The sequence below is a fragment of the Meriones unguiculatus genome, chromosome 6 (genome assembly GCF_030254825.1).
Source record: "Meriones unguiculatus strain TT.TT164.6M chromosome 6, Bangor_MerUng_6.1, whole genome shotgun sequence".
Lineage (NCBI taxonomy): Eukaryota > Metazoa > Chordata > Mammalia > Rodentia > Muridae > Meriones > Meriones unguiculatus.
In genome coordinates this window covers 75,374,682-75,396,372 of record NC_083354.1, presented here as the reverse complement: position 1 = coordinate 75,396,372, position 21,691 = coordinate 75,374,682, and the positions used below count along the sequence as shown (strand labels likewise).

The window sequence follows — 21,691 nt, the reverse complement described above, 5'->3', positions numbered from 1 at the left end:
TACCTTGGGTCCAGGCGCAAGTAGAGTAAATGCTTTAAAATGGGAAGGGGCTGGCAGCACTTGCGCTGCCTGCTTTCTAGCAGGGGCTGTTCGCGGTGGCGGGTTGGTGGCCTGGTTACCGCCGGAGCCCGGACAGCCGGGCGGGGCGCTGTGGCTCGGCCACGCCCCAGGAGCTTGATCCCGGTTTCGGTGCCCGGGGCAGCGTGCGCTCTTCCGGCGGCCGCGCAGGTGAGTGGGGCCGGGCAGCGGCCAGGGGACGCCGAGCCCGCGGGGAAGGCCTGTCGCCCCCGGACACACATCCCGGGAGCCGGGTTCGACCCGCGGCCGGGCTGAAACCGAAGCGCGTGGGCGCGCCGGGCGGCGGGGGCGGCGGGGGCGGGGTTCGCTGCCAACAGGTGCGGCCGGCTGGACCGCCGCCGTCCTTCCGGGCGCTGGCTGGCGCCGCCCTTGCCCCTTTCCCGGCTGCCCTGACCCGAGCAACGGCCACCCTGGGGCGGAAGCCGCCGTGGATTTTCCAGCGAAGGCCGGACCCGCACCGGGTGGCGACAGCCGCCGTGCCGAGGCTGGACGGGAGAGCCCGGCTGGTGCTGGGTGCGGGTCTGCCGGGGCCACGCTTCCGCTGCTCCCCTATCCACAAATCACCTAGTCCCTGACTGAGGCAGTCCGCGTTCTGGAGCCGCAAAACTTGGGAGACAGCTGAGGGTCGACTGTGCGCGTGTAAAGGTAACCAGGCTGGTTCCCGGGACGCCCAGGGAACCATTTTTGGGGCCACAGCTGTAGCATTCCTAAGTCCCTGGCTCCAAGCAAACAAAGACCTGCGATCTCAGCGAGCTAGTGGGAGCCCAGGGGGCTCAGGGACAGCCTGCAAGACCCCGGGGTATCTGATAAGATGTGGTCAAATGCCGCCGACCGTTCCTTGCTGGGAGAGCACTGTTTGCGCTTCTACTAGTCTACGAATTTCTGGTTTTTATTTAAATGATAAAGTGATGTAACTCAAACGAGCCGTTTTCCACAGGTGAAGATGACTTGAATCCGTTACAGTGAGTCACGCTTTTAGGAGCTAAACGTACCAGCGAGATGCTCTGTAAACCCACATATACCCTAGCTACCTCAAACCTTGTTCAGTTTATTTGCTGTGCTTTTGCTTCTACTTTATTAGGCACTTGCTGAACGTAAATGCTGTCGTTTTTAGACAACAAAGAGATAAAGACAAAAGGACAAAAATAATTGCTGTTGTGCTGGCTGCTTTTTTGCCAACTTGACAAAAGTTAAGAGTCCTTTAGAAGAGGCAACCCTAGTTGAGAAAATGGTCCCCAATAGATTGACCTGTGTGCAAGCCTGTGGAACATTTTCTTGACTGATGGTTTATGGGCGAGGGCCCAGCTCACTCTGGATGGTGCCCTGGACTGGTGGTCCCAAATGCTGTAAGGAAACAAACTGAGCAAGCCAAGAGGAGAAGACCTCCATGGCCTCTGTGTCAGCTCCTGCCCCCAGGTTCTTGCCCCGACTTTCCTCAGCAATGGAGCATGACTTGAGTGTTGTAATCTGAAATAAACTCTTTCCTTTCCAAGTTATGGCCACGGAGTTTTACCAGAGCAAGAGAAACCCCAACTACGACGGTTGTCATTTAGAGGGCTTCTGGTTTGGTCCTTGCTGGGTTATCACCTTTGGTCCTCCAGACTTGGAGTGGTTCATTAGAGGACCCTGAGATTTCTTTCTGGGCTCCATCTATTGCAGTGGTTCCCACCCTGTGGGTGGAGAGCCCTAAAGGAGGAGTTAACGGGGAGAGGATCAAATGATCCTTCACAGCGGTCTTGGGTAAGACCATCAGAAAGCATAGCTATTTACAGTTCATGACAGTAGCAAATTACAGTTATGAGGTAGCAATGAAAGTGTTATAATTGGGGTCACAACAACGTGAGGAACTGTATTAAGGGGTTGCAGCATTAGGAAGGTTGAGAACCCCTCATCTGTTGGGTGTTTGTGTCTGGTCTAATGGCAGTACCTGCTCCCTGGACAGATTGGAGCTGCTGAAGCTCTGGTGAAATCTGCTATTCCCTGAGTATGGAGAAATGAATGCTGTAAAGTGATCAGACGATGTCAGGCATTTGCTTCTTGTTTTGGAAAAAGCACTTATTTATAATTTTATTTTACGTGGGTGTTTTGCCTGCGTGTATGTCTGCACCGTATTAGGCAGTGCTTATAGAGGCTGAAGAGTGTTAGTTCCTTTGGTTGTGTTACAGTTGGTTGTGAGCCTCAACGTAGGTGCTGGGAATTGAACCCAGGACCTCGGGGAGTGGAGCCATTGTTTTTAGGCACTGAGCAGCCGCTCCAGACCTTTGATGCTTGCTTCATCTCCTGGCAGAGGAGGACTAGGGCAGAAGGAGCAGTGAAACATGAATAGAACTGGTCTTAGAGGAGTAATCATTGAAGCTGACCCGTGGTCCACAGAGGCTCCGAACACTACTCTTTCTGCTTTGGGTTATGTTTAAATTCTTCTGTAACCACATATTTTATGTTCCTTGTATCTAGAATTTAAGGCATCACTGTTTCCATGGCTATCACCATGATCCTTTGGATCATATATCAACAGCCTCCCACTTTTAGCTTTCTTATGAATTGCACTCTAAACACCACATCCAAAGAGATCCTATTAAAACAGATCATGTCACTCCTCAACTCCAAATCCTCTGATGGCCGCTGCCATCGTCTCTTCTGCTTCTCCTCTCTTCCTCCTTCTTGTTTTTTTTTATATCTTTTTTATTTTTTATTAATTACAGTTTATTCACTTTGTATTCCCCCATAAGCCCCTCCTTCCTCCCCTCCCAGCCCCACCCTCCTTCCCCCTTCTTCTCGCTTGCCCCTCCCAAGTTCACTGATAGGGGAGGTCCTCCTCTCCTTCCTTCTGATCTTAGTCTATCAGATCCCATCAGGAATGGCTGCATTGTCATCTTCTGTGGCCTGGTAGGGCTGCTATCCCCTCAGGGGGAGGTGATCAAAGAACAGACCTATCAGATTATGTCAGAGGTAGTCCCTCTTCCCATTACTATGGAACCCACTTGGATACTACGCTGTCGTGGACTACATCTGTGCAGGGGTTCTAGGTTATCTCCATGCATGTTCCTTGGTTGGAATATGAGTCCCTGGGGAGACCCCTGTGTTCAAATTTTCTGGTTCTGTTGCTCTCCTTGTGGGGTTCCTGTCCTCTCCAGATCTTACTATTTTCCACTTCTTACTTAAGATTCCATGCACTTTGCCCATCAGCTGGCCTTAAGTCTCAATGTCTGCTTTGATAGTCTGTAGGGCAGAGCCTTTCAGAGGCCCTCTGTGGCAGGTTCCTAGGTCCTTCTTGTTTTTTTAAGACAAGGTTTCTCTGAGTAGCCTTGGCTGTTCTGGACTTGCTTTGTAGACCAGTCTGGCCTCAAAGTCACAGAGATCAGCCTGCCTCTGTCTCTGAGTGCTGGGATCACAGGCGTGCTCCACCGCGCCTGGTTTCTCTGATGGCCTCTTATGGCCAGTGGATTTAAGGTCAATGGGAATGAATTGGCTTTGGATCTATCCTGTGTCCCATTCTATTGCTGCCTTTCTGAGCAGCTCACTCGTTTGGTATTTCCTTAGCATGTTAGGCACTGTAGCTGTCCCGTTTTCCTAGAGCACTCCTTCCAGACATTGGCTCCGTTTCCTACTTTACCTTTATTCCTGCGTTTGTCACATTCTCCACTCCCCTGGCCATGCTAAAATTATGACACACTGCCTGCGGTGTACTCTTTAAACTCCCGTAAGACGTTGACCGTTAGTGCGTTATGCGGTTCACCTGCCACCCACAGTAGAATTGAAATTCAATAAAAGCAGGGAACATAAATACAACCTCTGTTGTGCCTGATTCGTGGGAGGTTCTCAGTCAACCTTTGTTGACTAATGGGTCTCCATTTTACAAGTAAAATTACGCCTTGGGATTTCCAAGTTGTCCAACACCTTAAGATAAGAGGACCCATTTTAATTAGTCATAATTTCAATGATAGTACCATAGTTGACTGTACAAAAAAAAAAGGCATAAACAGTTGAAGGGAGAAATTCAGCGTGCCTCAAAATGAGCAATACATCAACAAGTGGTTTTTGTTATTGTTTGGTTTTTTGTTTTATTACGTACATATTTAGGTCATTGCTTTTGTCAAGGAAGGCAAAAGACTTAGTCAAAGCACTTTTTAAATAAAATTTTTCAGGTGTATTAAACTAAATTCTAATTATACTAGGATACTTCAGTTGCTCATAGCTACAGCAAATTGCCTTTAGATAATTGCCCTGGGAACAGGGATGTTCAGAGTTAGTGCTGCCGCTGTTTTACACCTCTGGGGGTGCACAGCCCACGGTGTTTTACCTCTGAGAACTCGATTTCTAAAATCTAGTGCCAGCTGTTAAAATTGTAGGAGTAGAGAGAAGCAAGCCCTCTGAGCTAACTTTCACATTTTTCATTTATGATTTTGTGCGTATGGGTGTTTTGTTTGCATGTATTATCAGTGCACCACATGAATGCAGTCCCCTGGAGGCCAGGAGAGGGCGTCACATCCCCTGGGACTGGGGTATACAGCTGTGAGCCAGCCCACACCCTCCACCCCCGTGTGGGGGCTAAGACTCATCCACATCCTCCAGAAGAGCAGCAGATGCTCTTATCCTCTGAGCCATTGTTCTAACCTCTCAGCTAACTTTTGACTAGAAAGGGAAAGGCCTCATGCCTCAGGCTTGCTGTGTTTTAATTCTGCTCTAATTGCTCCTTGGCCATTCCAAAGCAAAAGTGTGACAATGTAAATGAAGAGTATTTTCTGAGCCACCAAATTTTGGTGTGCTCAGACTCTTAAATATTTTGATTTGGATATCTAAATACAAGATTCGTATTTGGGAATATGTTAGCATTCTTTATTGCTCAAGGTTTTTTTGTTGTTTTTGTTTTGTCTGTAGGGTTTCTACATGAATTAGACTTAAATGCTTCATTATATAAAATTCAAAACTAATCTTTAAAATTTTTATTGTACATAAAATGTGATAGAATACTTCAGTATATTTCTGGATAATCTAAATTGTTACATATATTTGGAATGTGCTTATCATTTTATATACAAGAATACTTGGATATAATCAGCCTGATACAGCATGTTATACAGACTTAGTTAATACTCTCTGTAACTAAGTGAATAAAATAACCGGATTTTATTTGTGAAGGATAAAGTATCTAAGCGTAAGTGATAACTTTATTTCTTGGTCACAGGTGTGAAAATCACAAATGTCGTCAAGTGATGGAAGGTCCAGGATTCGGGACAGGGGCTATAGTGAAGTTCCAAGGGACACGCCTTGTCCAGATGGTACCCTAAACACCCTCCAGTCCCTACACAGCAGCGAGCTGGCTGTGAGCGCAGATCCTCTGCCGCCTCCCCCTCTCCCGTTACAGCCACCGTTCGGCCCGAGCTTCTACTCAAGTGACACAGAGGAGCCAGCCGTAGCACCAGACCTCAAGCCGGTGAGGCGCTTCGTGCCCGACTCCTGGAAGAACTTCTTCAGAGGGAGGAAGAAGGACACGGGGTGGGATAAGCCGCTGTCTGATGTCAGATACATCTCGGATGGTGTGGAGTGCTCCCCCCCAGCCTCTCCGGCGAGATCGAACCACCGCCCACCGGACTCCTTCCAGGACCCTTCCAGAGAGTGGCAGCCGGAGGCAGATGCCGCGTTTCCCCGGGACCCCTACGCGTCCCTGGAGCGGCACACGCAGACGGCGCGCACCTACAGCGAGCAGGTGGAGGAGCTCCGCCTGCGCTACGCCTACATGAAGTCGTGGGCAGGCCTGCTGCGGATCCTGGGGGTGGTGGAGCTGCTCCTGGGCGCCGGCGTCTTCGCGTGTGTCACGGCCTACATCCACAAGGACAACGAGTGGTACAACATGTTTGGCTACCCCCAGACCTACGGCGTGGGGGGCCTGGGCAGCCTCGGCAGTGCCTACGGGGGGTATTACTACAGTGGCCCCAAGACCCCTTTCGTGCTCGTGGTGGCCGGGTTGGCTTGGATCGCCACTATCATCGTCCTGGTGCTTGGCATGTCCATGTATTACCGCACCATTCTTCTGGACTCTAACTGGTGGCCCCTGACCGAGTTTGGGATTAACGTCGCCTTGTTTATCCTGTACATGGCCGCGGCCATAGTCTACGTGAACGACACCAACCGAGGCGGACTCTGCTACTATCCATTATTTAACACGCCAATGAATGCCTTGTTCTGCCGGGTGGAAGGAGGTCAGATAGCGGCCATGATCTTCCTGTTCGTCACCATGATGGTTTATCTCGTCAGCGCCTTGGTCTGCCTGAAGCTCTGGAGGCACGAGGCAGCCCGGAAACACAGGGAATACATGGAGCGGCAGGAGGTACGTGGACTTGCCAGTTCCTTGGTTCTGCTCCGCTTTGTTCTCCCGTGCCTGTCAGAAGTACACCTTCCCCAATGCCTTGTCAGAGTCCTTCTGTGTCTGCATCTGTGTATGTGCTTCACCGAGCTGAATCTCAAAAGCCCCTTCACGGTGACTTTGACCTAGGTGACCCACTCTGCTGTTGACCTTGTTCTTTCAGAGAAACACCACATTGCAGTAGCCTGTTAACTGGTGCAAAGAGAAGGCTGTGGCCACTGAGTCTGGGTAAAAGATAATAACATGCTCAGTAGATTAAGTATCTCAGCACCAAAGCAAGTTCAGGAAGAGATTTTTCCTCTTAAGATAAAGTTTAATAAAAACCCATGCAATATTTCACTCACAAGGAGGAAGTACATGTTTAAATGCAACAACTTAGCTCCCCCCACACACACACTCCCCAGTAAAATAATACCAGGTAAGACTAAGGAGCAGGGTATATGGCTTAGTCAAACATGAGGGCCCAAGTAAGAAGTCATTGGGTCTCTGTAAGAAATAAAAAATGTTGGCATGCACCTGTTCTCCAGGGCTGGGAGGTGGGAGGGAGAGACAGGCCCTCAGTGACGAAATTCCAGGCCAAAGGAGACCTCGTCTCAAACAGAAGTGGAAGGCACGTGAGGACTAACACTCTAGGTTGCCCTCTGACCTCCACGTGTTTAATGTATAGGCTTATGAACCAACAAGCGCGTGCACACACACACACACACACACACACACACACACACACTGAGTGTCGCTAGTGGAAATAGAGCCTGTAACCTCTGCCCTTGGGAGGTTGAAACAGGAAGACTGTGAGCTCAAGTCCAGCCTGGGTCAGGCAGTTTGAGGCCAGCCTGAGATTCTTTTCAAGCCCTGTCTCGAAACTCAAAAACAGAAAAGAATATGGTGGGTGTGTTGGCATTAAAAACAAACATTGAGTGACTGAGTTGTGGCCATACAATTTATATACTGGCTTTGATAGTTCAGCTTTATTTTGGAGAGTGTAAATTCCAAAATAAGAGAATATTGCATTTGTTTTTCTTTCTGGGATTCTACTAATTAAAAATGACAATGGAATAATAAGTAATGAGAATAATGTAGAAGAAAAAATGAGTGTGATACCTAATGAATCATGTGAAAAATTCATTTAAAATTATTTGAGTTTGACAGCAGCATATGTTAGGGGTGTTGTGCTGCTTTCAGTATGCTGGAAATAAGTTGATGATTCACTCTCTTCCAGCAGGCTCGGTAGGACCCCCATCCCACCGAAATACCATCATCTGCCTTAAATTTGTTCTTAGTGAAGTTGGCTACATCGTAAAATTTTCCATTCCTACATCCACCAGGTCTTCCTAGATTCTAAAGAATTGCACCGGTATAAATAAGGATCAGCCCCTATCCCTTTATGAGCACCCTATGCTTTTTTATGAATGCGAGGCATGTTTGTTTGTTTGAGACGTGGCTCACTGTGGCGCCCCAGCTGGCCTGCGAGTCGCTGTGTAGACCAGGACCTCACAGAGAGCCGCCTGCCTCTGCTGAAAGGTGTGTTCCACTCCTGGCCCCGCACCACACCTGGTTTTTATAACACTTGATTAACGGGTTAATCAAGAAACTGCCCATGTTCTAGTATGAATCATATTCTGTTCTTACAAAATATATTTGTCTGTCTAGAATTCTCTATGCATTCCAGTTCCTTATAAAAATGTACCTCGGCACGTCAAGCATACATCATAAATTTAAGTCGATGTATAAATTGAAGAACTTTAGATTATTTTCTTTTGGTTTTGTTTTTTGAGACAGCATTTTGCTATGTAGCCCTGACTGGCTTGATGCTCACGGTGTATCAAGCTGGCCTTGAACTCACAAGCTCCTTCTGCCTCAGCCTTTGCAGCGCTGGTGTTTCCGGTGTGTGCTACTATCCTGGCTAAGAACTGAATTCTAATGTGTAAGATCCAAAATAGGAAGACTTATACCCTTATGCCCTTCCTCATAATTTTATGCTAGTTTAATAAGCATTTTAATTACTTAAAGGCCAAAAGTCTACTATATTAACATAATTGCAATTATTATATTTTCCTTCAACAAAAGCTTATTTTATACTGGATGGTGGTATACACCTTTTGTTCCAGCACTCAGGAGGCAGAGGCAGGTAGATCTCTGAGTTTGAGGCCAGCCTGTTCTTTAGAAAGAATTCCAGGATGGCCAGGGCTATACAGATAAAACCTGTCTTGAAAACAATGAACAAAAACCCAACAACATTTTGTCCTGTTTGAGAGGAGGTCTGACTATGTAGCCCAAATTGGATTCAAACTGATTGTATAGCCCAGGATGGCCTACAGCTCATCACAATCCTCTTGCCTTAGCCTCCCAGAGAATTAGAATTACAGGTATAAGCCAGCATGTTCATCTTAAAAACTTTCTGTATAATTTTTGTAAACAGTATTTGATTAAATTTGAATTAAACTTTAATTATTGAAGGTGATATAACAGCCTTCAGGGTTTTAAAAAAGTATTTATATAAAGTAATTATATCAACTTTATGCAGGGTGTTCGCCACGATGGGTCATACCTATAACCCTAACACTCAGGGCAGAAGAAAGAAGATGGCCACAAAATTAAGGCCAGTCTGACCCATGCAGTGAGGTTTAGGCTAGCCTGGGCTATACAGCAAGATCATATCTCTCATAAAACAAAATTAATCCCATCACACAAGATAGATTAACCAGAAATCAATGAAATGTAGGTAATTGAAGCAACTTACCTCACGGCACCCACCATTCCTGTACCTCCAAGTTCTCTCTACACTCTGGTTAACAGGGGACGGCAGTTACCTCTCATCCTCTGGTTCCCACTGGGTTCCCTAACTGGCCCATAGAAGTATGGGAAAACAAGTATGGGGACCAGCTTCTGGAAACTGAGATCAGGCTAAGAGTGCAAAAGGTTGGAGTCATTTGCAAAGCAGTTTCTGTTTTGTGTGCATGTGTGTAGTCTATGTATTGTGCACTTGTGTGTGCAGTACCCAAAGAGGCCAGAAGAGGGCGTGGGATCCCCTGATGCTGGAGCTGCAGGCAGTTGTAGCTCTTAGCAAGGGCAGTGGGTGCTCTAGTCTGCCGAGCCATCCTCCTTGAAATCACTCTTAACCCTTTTGTTGTTGTTATTCCAGATGAATGAACCATCATTGTCATCAAAAAGGAGAATGGTAAGAGTGCCGTTAACTTTAAGTTTTGCTGTATCTGTACACTGCTAAACACTTAATCTCTTGTTGACAATAGAATCATCCATGTGTGAAGCTGTGATTCTCAACTCTGCTGAGGACTTTCAGCTTTTTTTTTTAAATCTATTTGTATGTTATGTATGTTGGTGTTTTGCCTACATGTGTGTCTGTGTGAAGGTGTTAGATCCCCTGGCACTGGAGTTGCAGATAGTTGTGAGCTGCCATGTGGGTACTGGGTATTGAACCGGGGTTCTATGTAACAGCAGCCAGTGTTCTGAACCACAGAGCCATCTCTCCAGCTCTGACTTTCAGCTTTTTTCTGATACTGAAAGGACCAAATTTGGCAGTCTTTCCTAAGGCCCTTTTCATTTTTTGTTTGTTTGTTTCTGTTTTTCGAGACAGGGTTTCTCTGTGTAGTCCTGGCTGTCCTGAACTCACTTTGTAGACCAGGCTGGCCTCTAACTCACAGAGATCTGCCTGCTTCTGCCTCCCTGAGTGCTGGGATTACAGGTGTGCCTCTGGCTCCCCTTTTCATTTTGTTACAGGAATTTTTTTTTTGTAAGTGAACATGGTTGGTCTTCCTCGTGTGCTTGTTTATTTAAGATAAGTTCTTGCTGTGTGTCCCAGGCTGGCTTTTAAAATTCATTGTTTTCCTGCTTCTGCTTCCCTTGCTAAGGGACTCTAGCTTATACTAACTGTGCCTGGCTAATTTTCTTCAATGGAAGTCATTCTTCCTGAGGCTGGGATGTAGCTCAGTCGGTAGAGTACTTGCCTAGCATGCAGGAAGCCCTGTATTCCTTCCCGACACAAACTGGGCAATAGTGGCCCGTGGGTATGATCCCAGCATGTGGAAGGTAAACGACAGAGAGTCACAAGTTCAAGGTTGTTGTCTCAGTTCTCTGTTGCTGTGATAAAACACCATCTTCTGTAAGCAACTTGGGGAGGAAAAGTTTCTTTCACTTAGACATCCACATCACAGTCCGTCATAGAAGAAAGAGGTCCAGGGCAGAAACTTAAGCATAGCAGTGCGTGCGCACGCACATACATGCACATTATAAATGCTAAAACTCATTACAGATAATGTCAAAATCTAGTATCAAAATTATACAGAATGCTAACATTTGGAAGTAAGTTCAAAATATCCTCAAGTACTAGAAATACAGGTTAGTGGTTGAATGCTTGACTGCCTAATGTATTTGAAGCCCCGGGTTCGCTCCCCATCACTGAAGCCTGTTCATTCATCCATTCATCCATCTACCCATCAGTCAACCATCAATCATCTTCGGGGGCATTTAAAGGGGTCCACTTTGCAACTTCCGATTCCCCAGTAATGGGCTGGACAGGACCATCCCACTGGACTGCCGTGTGGCAGTGCTGTGGTAGCAGCAATTGTTCTTAACCAGGGTAGAACAGTTGTGTGGGCTTCCTGGTTATTCCTCCTGAGGCAGGGGATTTACGGATAGAATTCATGAAAAGTAGAGTCAACCTCAAAAGCCAGGAAGATGCTGGAGCAAGCAGCCCTCACCGAGGAGCAGTCAGTGTCCCTGCGTGATGGAGCGTGCAGGTGGGACAGGGCTGTTGAGATGTGCTGGAGAGTCAGACCGTGTCCAGGGTGTGTCTCCAGGCCCTTCATCCTTAGAGGTCCTGGAATAGTTAGGAACAATGGTAGAATGTACAATGACCTTTTTTTTTTTTTTTTTTTTTGGTGGGGGGACAGGGTTTCTCTGTGTAGCCCTGGCTGTCTTGGAACTCACTCTGTAGAGTCAGAGAGTCAGAAGTTCAAGGCTGGCCATGAACTCCACTTGCCTCTGCCTCCCAAGTGCTAGGAAAGGGGTGCACCACTGTGCCTGGCTGGCATGGCTATTCTTGCTTTGGAAATCGCTTGATCTATGGCTTTCCCGGTTGATTTTAAGATACAGAAGCTCATTGCTGCCAAGCCTGAGGACCTGTGTTTGACCCCTAGGACCTACATGGTGGAGGGAGAGAACTGACTAATGCAAGTCACGGCACATGTTCCTATTCCATCCCAAACAACCACATGGAATTTTAAGAAGTGCAGTGGTCCTTAGCAGGCCTGCGTGCAGGCAAGCACCTGCGGATTCGACACCTGAGCAGGTGGAATCAGAATCTCCTCAGGCACTGAGGATGCTGGCGTGGCTTCGGGTCAGGTCCACGCGTACACGCTGGAATGCAGGAACTTGCACAGACATGCGCTAGACCCAGGTCAGCTCTCCACAGCTGTCCACGCAACCCACTATGAGTTTGAAAAGCATAGTAAATTCTGTGGCATCACTCATCTGTCCTGACATTTAATTCCTTTTTCTTGGATCAGAATAGAGCATTTCCAGTATTTGTTAACAGGACAAGTTTCAGTTAAGACACAGGAAAGAGGCCGTGGCAAACCTTGGCTCTGGGACCTTTCTCTCTCCCTCCTCGTACTGTCCCAGGGCAGAAGCCCAATCCAATGCTCTCTTAGGCTTTCTTCTCATATTAACAGGTAAACCTGAGAAGTAGCTATGAGCAAATAATGAGAATGATTGGTGCCTGAGCCAGGCACGGTGGCTCAAACCTGTAATTTCACATTGGCTAAAGTAAGAGGATTGGGGCCAGGCCCAGCTACATGGTAGTTCCTGGCCAGTTTGGGCTAGAGTGAAACCCTGTCTCAAAAACAAGCAAACAAATAAAATAAGTAGTACTTAACCTGAATTTTTTTTAACCTAGAGAAGTAATTGATTAGACTCTGCCATCCAGTGTATCTGCCTGGGCCAAATTCATGCCTTTGACCAGGACATGGAGCTGTATGCTTAAGGGCTGTTGGTGAGTTCCAGATCCGTGCTCTGTGAGTTCCAGGATGGCCAGGGCTACACAGAGAAACCCTGTCTTGAAAAACAAAAAGCAAAACCCACTTCCTCTAATGCTTAACCCATGAGTCATTTTCAAGATTGAGGTATCACTGGGATGAGGAACAACATCCTATCAGAGGGCGCAGCAGAATGAATACGGTCCTCAGAATGCAACCCCCAAGTGTCTCAGTGACTTTTCAACTGCTGTGATGAAGCACCATGGCAACATAAAAAAGGAAGCAGTTAATTTGGGGGTTTGTGGTTGCAGAGGTTTGGAGTCCATGCTATGGAGCAAAGGCATGGGCAGCAGGGACAGCTGAGAGTGAGTAGGGGGCAGAAGGAAACACTGGGAATGGCATGGACGTTTGGAGCTGAAGGCATGCCTCCTCCCTCAAGGCCACACCTCCTAATCCTTCCCAGGCAGTTCCACTAACTGGGAACCAAGTATGGGGACTATTTTCATTCAAAGCACATCAGCCAGACATCCTTGTCCGTTTCCATATTATGCTCTGACTTGTGTTTTCTTGCTTTGGGTCCCAGTGGCCAGTTGGGATGTGATCTCCTCCCATCTAGCTTGTGGTCTTGGAGCTTCTCCTTTCTAGATCTCTTTCCGTGGGCTTGTTAACAACTTCCACTAACCAGGCCTATGCTGTTTGGTAAGGTTCTAGCTGGTGGCTTTGACAGTGAGCTAATGTTAAACCAAACCTCAAGACCAGTTCGGAAGCAGGGAAGTGGGAAAACAAAGGATTTTTAAAAGCTCCCATACCAATAGAGGGGCAAGGCTTCATTGTGTTTTTTTGTACTTTTTTTTTTTTTTGTAGGCTTAAGGAATTAGTAGAGCAGGAAGGTGTTTCTGCATCAGAGAACAGCCATGTTTCCAGGCAGGGCCTTATTTTCCTCCATCTGTGCTGGCACTGCCTGCCTCATTCATCAGGCTCATTTCTAGTATGCTTGTAGAACTTTGTGGCTGTTTAGCATGTGAACAATATACATTTAAGTAAACAGGTTTGTGCATTTTGTTCATTTAAATCAGTGTTTCTCAAGGTTCCTAATGCTTCAACCCTTTAACCCCTCATGGTGTGGTGACCCCCTCCCCAGCTATAAAATTACTGTAATTTTGCTACTGTTATGAATCTTAATGTAAATATCTGTGTTTTCTGGTGGTCTTAGATGAAAGAGTCATTTGACAACTTTTATCCCCCAAACACAAATAGGTCAGGACCCACAGGTTGAGAAACACTGATTTAAAGTATCAGGACATTGGTAAAACACTTACCTGGCATGCTCAAGACCTCTAGGTTCAGTCTCAGCATCACAGATACCAAGCACTTACAAAGTTTGTTTTTCTGCTTGGTTGCTGTGTTACCTTTGAGGGTTTGCTTACCCTCTCTGAACCCCTCCTCTGCCATCTGCCCATCCTTGGCTGGTGATTTGGGTGCAGTGCAGTTGGGTGCTGAACTGCCTTTGACTGCCTTTTCTAGATTCCTCTGCATCACCCACTCCTGTGTCCCTTCTGCTGACTGTTCGAAGCCTGTCCCAGCTATTTTCTTTTCTCTTTCCTGAACACGTAATATCGTTATTGAAGGGTGTGGCTGTGGGTCACCATCTTCTGTCTGTAGGCCTTCCTAAGCCCCAATCCCACAGCTTGAGAACACTCACAGTCTGAGTTAAGTCCATTCCCTGTCCTCTGGCTGGTCCGAGCAAGCTCCTTTTAAAGACCTGACTGACAACAGAAAAGCTTTCTTTCCAGAGCACTCTTGTTTTATTGGGGTTTTTATGAGACAGGATCTTGCTGTGTAGCCCAGGATAGCTTCAAGCTGATTCTAGTGCCACAGTCTCTCGTGTGCTGAGACAGGTAAGTGCCACAACACTTTACAGAAAGTTTTTTTTGTTTGTTTGTTTGTTTTTTGTTAAAGATTTATTTAGATGAAAAATTAAAAAAAAATGGAAATAACCCTAAAAAAAAAAGATTTATTTATATATGGCATTCTGCCTGTACACCAGATCTTACTATAGGTGGTTGTGAGCCACCATGTGGTTGCTGGGAATTGAACTCAGGAACTTTGGAAGAGCAGCTGGTACTCTTAACATCTGAGCCCTGCAGAAAGCTTACAACATGGATTCTTTGCTTCCCCTTTTGGATAATGAAGACAGAGTGGCTTGTCCCCTTTCCTCTTCACACTGGCTGCTTCTAGCTGACTCACGTCAGGTCCCCACTGCCGCTCTTTTCCCCTACTTACGTAGACTTGTTATGCTTTTTTGACAGATTTTCTTATTTTTAACTGTTCTTCCCATTCTTGGCCGGGATGTAAATCCTGAAGAAGTCAGAACTTACCTCATTTGTCATTTCATCACCTACTTTTTTCCCCTCTGTGGGAGAAGTCCATGGACGCTGGACAAGCTCAATGCCATTCAGCTGTACCCACAGCCTTCCTTGTCCACTTAAAATAAAAGTACTTTTAGCCAGGCAGTAGTGGCACACACCTTTAATCCCAACACTTGGGAGGCAGAGGCCAGATGGATCTCTGAGTCCGAGCCCAGCCTGGTCTACAGAGTGAAGGCTATGCAAAGAAAGCCTGCCTGAAACAAACAAAAGTACGTATTTTTCCAGTTTTCCTTACATTTATTTACTTGGTGTGTGCACACAGCCTGAGTGTGGCCTTCAGAGGACAACTTGCAGGGTCCCATTCTCTCTTTCCACCTGTGGGTTTCGGGGATCAAATTCAGGTCCCCTGGCTTATCAGCAAGTTCTCCGTATCAGTTACTTTTCTATTGGTGTGATAAAGCGCCATGACTAAGACTCACAAAAGAAAGCATCTAATTAGACTTATGGTTTTGGCAGGTTAAGAGACTGTCTTGGAGCTGGAGAGATGGCTCAGTGATAAGAGCACTGTCTGCTCTCTCAAAGGACCCAGGTTCAATTCCCAACATCCACATGGCATCTAACAACTGTCTGTAATGCCAATTCCAAGGGATCTGACACCTTCACACCAATGCACATAAAATTAAGTAAATTATTTTTTTTTTAAAAAGTAAGGGTCTGTCATAACCAGGCGCATGGCAGGAAGCAGCAGCCATCTTTGCTGCTGCAGCTCACATATTGATCTGAATTCAGGAAGCAGAGAACACAAGGAGAAGGGGATGAGTCTTTTGAAACTTCAAAGCCCACCCTCCATGACACACCTCCTGCAACAAGGCCACACCTCCAAATCCTTCCCAAACAGTTCCACCAACTGGGGACCAAGCGTTCAAACCTATGAGCTATGAGGACCATCTCACTCAAACCACCACACACCCCTACTGGCCAAAACCATCTCACCATCTCTCAGGGTAGCCTTGAACTCACAGCAACCCTCCTGCCTCAGCCTCCCAGGTGCTGGAGTTAGTCGTGAAGCCCCGCAGGGCCTCTCCTCACCTGCTTTTGAAATGTGCTGCTTAGGAGTGGAAGGTGTGATTCCATTCAGTGTGTATAAGACACAGAACAGTGGTCATTGTGTTTCCACTCTCCTTCTTCCTCCTCCCTCTTCACTTTCTCCTCATTTCTTGGGTGCACTCTTTCCCCAATCCCTTGTACACATCGCTTCTTTCTGTCTTTTCCTACAGTGTGAAGTGGCCACCAGTGACAGACAGAGAGACCAAGAAGTGAATTTCAAAGAGTTGAGAACCGCAACAAAAGTGACCCCTGAACTCCTGAGTGGATACATCCCTCCTGGCCACATCCCTAAGCCCATTGTGATGCCTGACTACGTGGCGTGAGTCCATCTCTCGTGGGCCTCCTCTTCCAGTTTGTCCTCCAGTCGTCACTGTGCCTAAAGTCGTTTACGCCAGTGGTTGTTTTAGGAAAAGTTCCCGTGTTTGCCCACTCTGTAGCTAGAACCCCGGGGCCTTGAGCTTGTAAGCCACCACAGACCTCCTGCAGCGTAAAGCTGTCGGTCTGATTTGTGACCTTCCCCCCCGCAGAAAATATCCTGTGATTCAGACGGAAGACGATCGGGAACGCTATAAAGCTGTGTTCCAGGACCAGTTTTCAGAGTACAAAGAGCTGTCTGCGGAAGTGCAGGCCATCCTGAGGAAGTTCGATGAGCTGGATGCAGTGATGAGCAGGCTGCCGCATCATTCTGAAAACCGCCAGGTCGGTGTCCAGCCTGCCGGGAGGAGGGTGAACGCGCATGGTCTTAGGAATCCCCAGCACCTGGAGCCGCTGTCTGGGAAAGGGTCTGAGATCGTGGAGGTGGCTAAGCCGAAAACCCGCTCCTGTCAGTGGAGCAGTGTGTGCAGAAGAGCTAAAACAGGAAAGAAAAGAGGGGGAAAAAGTTCAACAAATTGTATAACTTACTGTCCTTTGCCACGGCTATTGTCTGCCTTTTTTCTCAAGTGCTGGGGACCTAACGCAGGTCTTGTGTGTGGTAAACAGCACAATGCCATCCTCAGTTGTTAAATATTTTTTCTTCTTACTTAGGTAAAATATGAATTTGCCAAAGATATATATACTGTCAGAGTATGGAAGGAGACAAACAGCACACTCAAAGTAGAGCATTCCAGGAGGGGCTGTGGGACAGTGCGGCCCGCCATCCCAGCCCCTAAGGGAAGACACACTGTGGGACTGGCTGGAGCAGAGCTGCCTAGACAGCCACCTCCTCGCCACCACGGGGTTAAAGCAAACAGGAAAGCCTCAGTAGAGGCAACAGCTGTGGGGATGGAAGGAAGTTTCCTCAGAATTGTTCTTTTTAAAATGATGTGAGGTAAACCAGGTGGTGGCGCACGCCTTTAGACCTAGCACTGGGGAGGCAGACGCAGGCAGATCTGAGTTCCAGGCCAGTGAGGACTACACAGTGAGACCCTCTCTCAAAAACCAAGCAACAGAAACAACTGAGCCATCTAGCTGGTCCCTCATGCCACTTAAAAAAAAAAAATGCCAAAAGAATTTACACAACACACACACATGGAGAGAAAGAGAAAGATTTTCTGAGAAGCCACATTAATTGAGGTCTTATTACATTTAAATCACTCTTGGTTATGAGTTATCTAAGATCTATCTATATATATATCTTAATTATATGTATATTCATGTATGTGTATGTGTATAAGTGTAACCTTTCCCCAACTCTGAAGCAATATAATACTATTAACTAAGAAACACCTGTTCCAGGGAACACTGAAATAGTGTGTCAGTTTAGAGAATACTCAAGATCCACAGGTCCAAAAGGGTAACCAAGCTTAGAGGTCTTCGGAGGTATGCGATAAGAGCCATGTGTGGTGGCAGAAGCCTACAGTTTCAGCTGCCTGGGAACTAACCAGGAGAAGGCCCTGAGCTCAGGAGTTCTAGTCAAAGGGAACACCAAAAGTGAGGTCTTGTCTCAAGTTGTGTAGCTGGGTGGGTAGTGGTGGCACATGCCTGTAATCCCAGCACTTGGGAGGCAGAGGCAGCCAGATCTGTGAATTCAAGGCCAGCCTGGTCTACAAAGCAAGTCCAGGACAGCTGGGGCTACATAGAGAAACCCTGTCATGAAGAACAAAAAACCAAATAAACAAAGTTGTGTAAGGAAAAATGAGGCATTCATGAAGAAATGGAAATATTTCTGTAGTCACCTGTCATACTGGAGAGTCAACCTCTTCACAAATTGACCCGTCCCGCAGGGCAAGTCTACCTGAAGGAGAGAACAGGATTGAGAAGGGACAGAGACGTGAGGAATGGAGTCAGGACCGGATTCTGATCAAGACTCATTTATTCAATACTTGGGTAGTATTTTTAAAGCAAAAAGCCACAAGCAGCTTCCTTAAAATGAAAACTTATATCAGTCAGTAACAATTTGCCCAAGAGTTCACTTGCAGAAGACTTAGGAACAGACCGTGGTAAGAGCATCTGTTTCTGCCAGGTCTCTGTGATGCTAACCTCCAGACTCTATGCTAAATACAAGGTCAAGAAGTAAAATTCCATAAGCTGACTCGTTCAACAATCTTACGCTTATTGTTAGCTGATCTCATGAGTTCAGGAGTCCCAGCCTCTTACAACACTTCATTCCCAAGGAGGACCAGCGCCTGGCAGGTGGTGTGCAGATGTTTGTCCAGTCAATTATGTTTTTGTGCATTTTCATTCTAGCTTTGGGCAAAAAATAGGTTTGTTTTTTGAGACAGGGTCTTCCTCTGTATCCCAGACTGACTTTGAATTTACAGTGGTCCTACCAAGTGCCAGAATTATAAGCCTGTACCTCCATGCTTGGCAAAAATAATTTTCTGTTCTAATTCCCAGTGTGCTTTGAGACCTGATTTGAGTAAATGAATGTCTTAACCAAAACAAAAAAAATATATATTATTTTTAGGAACACGAGAGAATTTCAAGAATTCATGAAGAATTTAGGAAAAAAAAGAACGTGAGTAAAGTAATTTTCTTGGTCAGTATGTTCTTGTCTTGTATACTGCAATTTCATTCTTTCTTTCTCTTCTCTCTCTCTCTTTTTTTTGATTTATTTCTTTATTTTATGTATGAGTGCTTTATCTGCACATATACCCTCATGCCAGAAGAGGGCAGCAGATCCCAGTATAGATGGTTGTGAGCCACCATGTGGTTGCTGGGAATTGAACTCAGGACCTCTGGATGAGCAGCCAGTGCTCCTAACCACTGAGCCATCCTTCCGGCCCCTTCCTTTTAAGCTAACTTATCAATTGTCTTTCTATGGAGTCTATTTACTTATGAGACCCCATGAAGTGTGGAGTTGGAAAAAGCATGAGAGACATTTCTTCCTATTTCCTGCACTTAACCTTTTAGTGCATTTTGACTACTCAAGGTGCGGCCTCTGTATACACTCCCCTTGGCTTTGCTGGGACCTAACAGAGGGTGCTTTGTGTTGAGAGTAGAAAGCATGACTGTTGTAGTCACATCAGTTGTATCTCTGGGTGATTCTGCTGTGGCGGGATGTTTTCTTTGTGAGGACGTGTTTGTGTTAATCGTTGGAGAAAGCAGATACTGAATAATGACTTTCTTTCATAGGATCCTTCATTTCTGGAAAAAAAGGAGCGTTGTGATTACCTCAAGAACAAACTTTCCCACATAAAGCAACGAATTCAAGAATATGATAAAGTAATGAACTGGGATACGCAAGGCTATCCTTAGACCCCTTTTGAGACTGTTTTTATACCCAGCTATTTATTCACAGTATGTGCTGGTCTCCAGGAAGCGGGTGCTTCCAGGTTAGCTTCTGCTTGGTTTAACCACGTCCAGGGTTCAACTGTGATCTTACTCAAACATTCAAAACAATTTCAATCCCACGAGGACCTTTACTGAGACAGGAGAGATCAAATATTCGCCTGTGTACAGCTTCATGCTTTCCACACTGACAAGGACTTGAAGCCAAGATCAGCTGTCATACTCAGTGGTCTTGGGGCAAGTAAGTCGATCAATCCTCTGTGCCTGTAAAGTGCCTGTAAATCCTCACTTCTGTAAAGTGGTATCTACCTCATAGGGCAGTTAGGAGACGACACGTGCTCGTATTTCCCAAGCATCCAGAATGGAGCCGGCTGCTATGTAAGCACCACATTCCTGCCGGGAGTACTGTGGACACGTTGGCGAAATGGATGAGCCACTGGGGATGGATTCTTAGTGACCAGGCATCAGCAGCTAGCTAAAGGCCACGTGTCCCTGAATTTCGCCCTGTGCTTTTCACCGTTACCACCTGTAGCCTTAAGCAGCTGTTTCACTGTTGCGATGACCTGTTAGAGCCCCTCACGGCCTCCACATCTGTCACCGTGCATATATCCCCACGTCCCACAGCCTGGCCTGGCCTGTGCGCATGTCCATGGAACCCTTCTGTTTACTTGTATTCCCTCCTGTGACTCATTAGCACAGTTCATCTCACTAAACGTCATCTTGGCTGACATTTTATCCATAGGAAATGTTTTGCTATTTTTTTAATATGAAAAAAATGCATAAGGAATGTTTTTTTGTTTGTTTGTTTGTTTGTTTGTTTTAAAGAAATTCTTGGTAGGTTAGGGATATGGCTTATAGTTGAGGACCTGATCCCTAGCACCAATTAAAAAAAAAAAGAAAGGAAAAAAAGCAGTGCTTTTTGTTTCAATCAGCAGAATCTATCCAGTAATTTCCCTAGTGTGGAATTATGGTTTCTGCTAAAGTAGCTTCTGTTCAAACAATTAGTTAGTTAATGTCCAAAGCATTCTAGAAAGTGTTAAAACTGAAGTAATGAACGGAGCATGCAGAGACCCAGGAAGTTCTAGCTGCCAATGACCCGGCTTGTCGTTGTCAGTGAAACTGGCACTGCTTTTGCAGTCAAGCTTCTACGGTGAGACCTTGTCTCAGACACAAGACTTAAAATAAATTAACTAAATATGGTGGCATTGCACACCATCCTAACGCCCAGGAGCTGAGGCAGGAGATCTCCAGTTCAAAGCCAGCCTGGGCTACAGAGCAAGCTCCCCGCTTTTTTATGTTAATGTAACATTGCCATTTTGTACATGTCAAAAATTTAGGTTAGCATTAAATGTTAAAGACATTTATCTTTGTAAAACTTTATTTTACTACAATTACAAATGTTAATCTTTTACAACCGATGCTGTAGCACTGATTTTTTGGTAACGCTGTATCAATGCATAGGTGTATTAAAATGTCAATGACCTGGTGTGCCCTGCATGTTCTCTATTGGTTTTCAGACATCTGTGTTCCCCGGGAATGTTACTGAAAACACTTTCCCTTAATCAGAAAATAAACTCGAGGGCTGGAGAGCCAGTGGGTAAGAGCACACACTGAGTTTGAGAGGATCTGAGGTCTCATCCCGGTGGCCACAGCTGGTTGCTCACAACCACCTGGAACTCCAAAGGGACCTGCCGCCTCGGCCTCCCCCAGCCCTCATATACCCACACAGCACCCTCACACATACAATAAAACCATAATAAAAATAGTGAGTTCCATAGCCAGAGCTGCGTGGTGAGACCCAGGGCTGTTTGTTATAACAAGAGAGGGTGTTCTGTATAGTCCTGGCTGTCCTGCTGAAACTCAGTAGACCAGGCTGGCCTTATACTCAGATATCTGCCTGCCTCTGCCTCTGCCTACACCTTTAACCCTAGTTAAAGGCCATCACGGCTGCCACCACCACCACCAGGCTAATAAATATTTCCTTGAAAAGAAACTGTAAAGTCATGAATACCTGTAGGTCAGAGTGCTCAGGTGACTTGCTATTTTCTCCTCTCCGGTGTGAAAGAATT

At 46.2% G+C, this 21,691-nt stretch overlaps 1 protein-coding gene across 2 annotated transcripts; it reads left to right on the top strand.

The window, feature by feature from the left end:
- The first annotated feature begins 153 nt into the window (after positions 1 to 153).
- On the top strand, positions 154 to 21,108 carry Marveld2 (MARVEL domain containing 2). 2 transcript variants are annotated; one of them, XM_060385641.1, is made up of 7 exons: positions 154 to 228; positions 5,264 to 6,406; positions 9,585 to 9,620; positions 16,082 to 16,230; positions 16,439 to 16,610; positions 18,799 to 18,849; positions 19,467 to 21,108. In XM_060385641.1, exons 2-7 carry the CDS (start codon positions 5,279 to 5,281, stop codon positions 19,587 to 19,589), a joined length of 1,659 nt encoding a protein of 552 aa, XP_060241624.1. In that variant the 5' UTR covers positions 154 to 228; positions 5,264 to 5,278; the 3' UTR covers positions 19,590 to 21,108. The 2 variants fall into 2 exon arrangements, with proteins under 2 accessions (XP_060241624.1, XP_060241623.1); XM_060385640.1 differs by lacking the exon at positions 154 to 228 and adding an exon at positions 592 to 723.
- The last annotated feature ends 583 nt before the right edge of the window (positions 21,109 to 21,691 follow it).

Excerpts from the sequence above, each read along its gene's own strand:
- Marveld2 (XM_060385641.1), top strand. The coding sequence starts at position 5,279 with ATGTCGTCAAGTGATGGAAGGTCCAGGATTCGGGACAGGGGCTATAGT. Across the intron at positions 16,231-16,438 it reads GTGATGCCTGACTACGTGGC|AAAATATCCTGTGATTCAGA; the intron begins GTGAGTCCATCT and ends TCCCCCCCGCAG. Across the intron at positions 16,611-18,798 it reads ATCATTCTGAAAACCGCCAG|GAACACGAGAGAATTTCAAG; the intron begins GTCGGTGTCCAG and ends TATTATTTTTAG.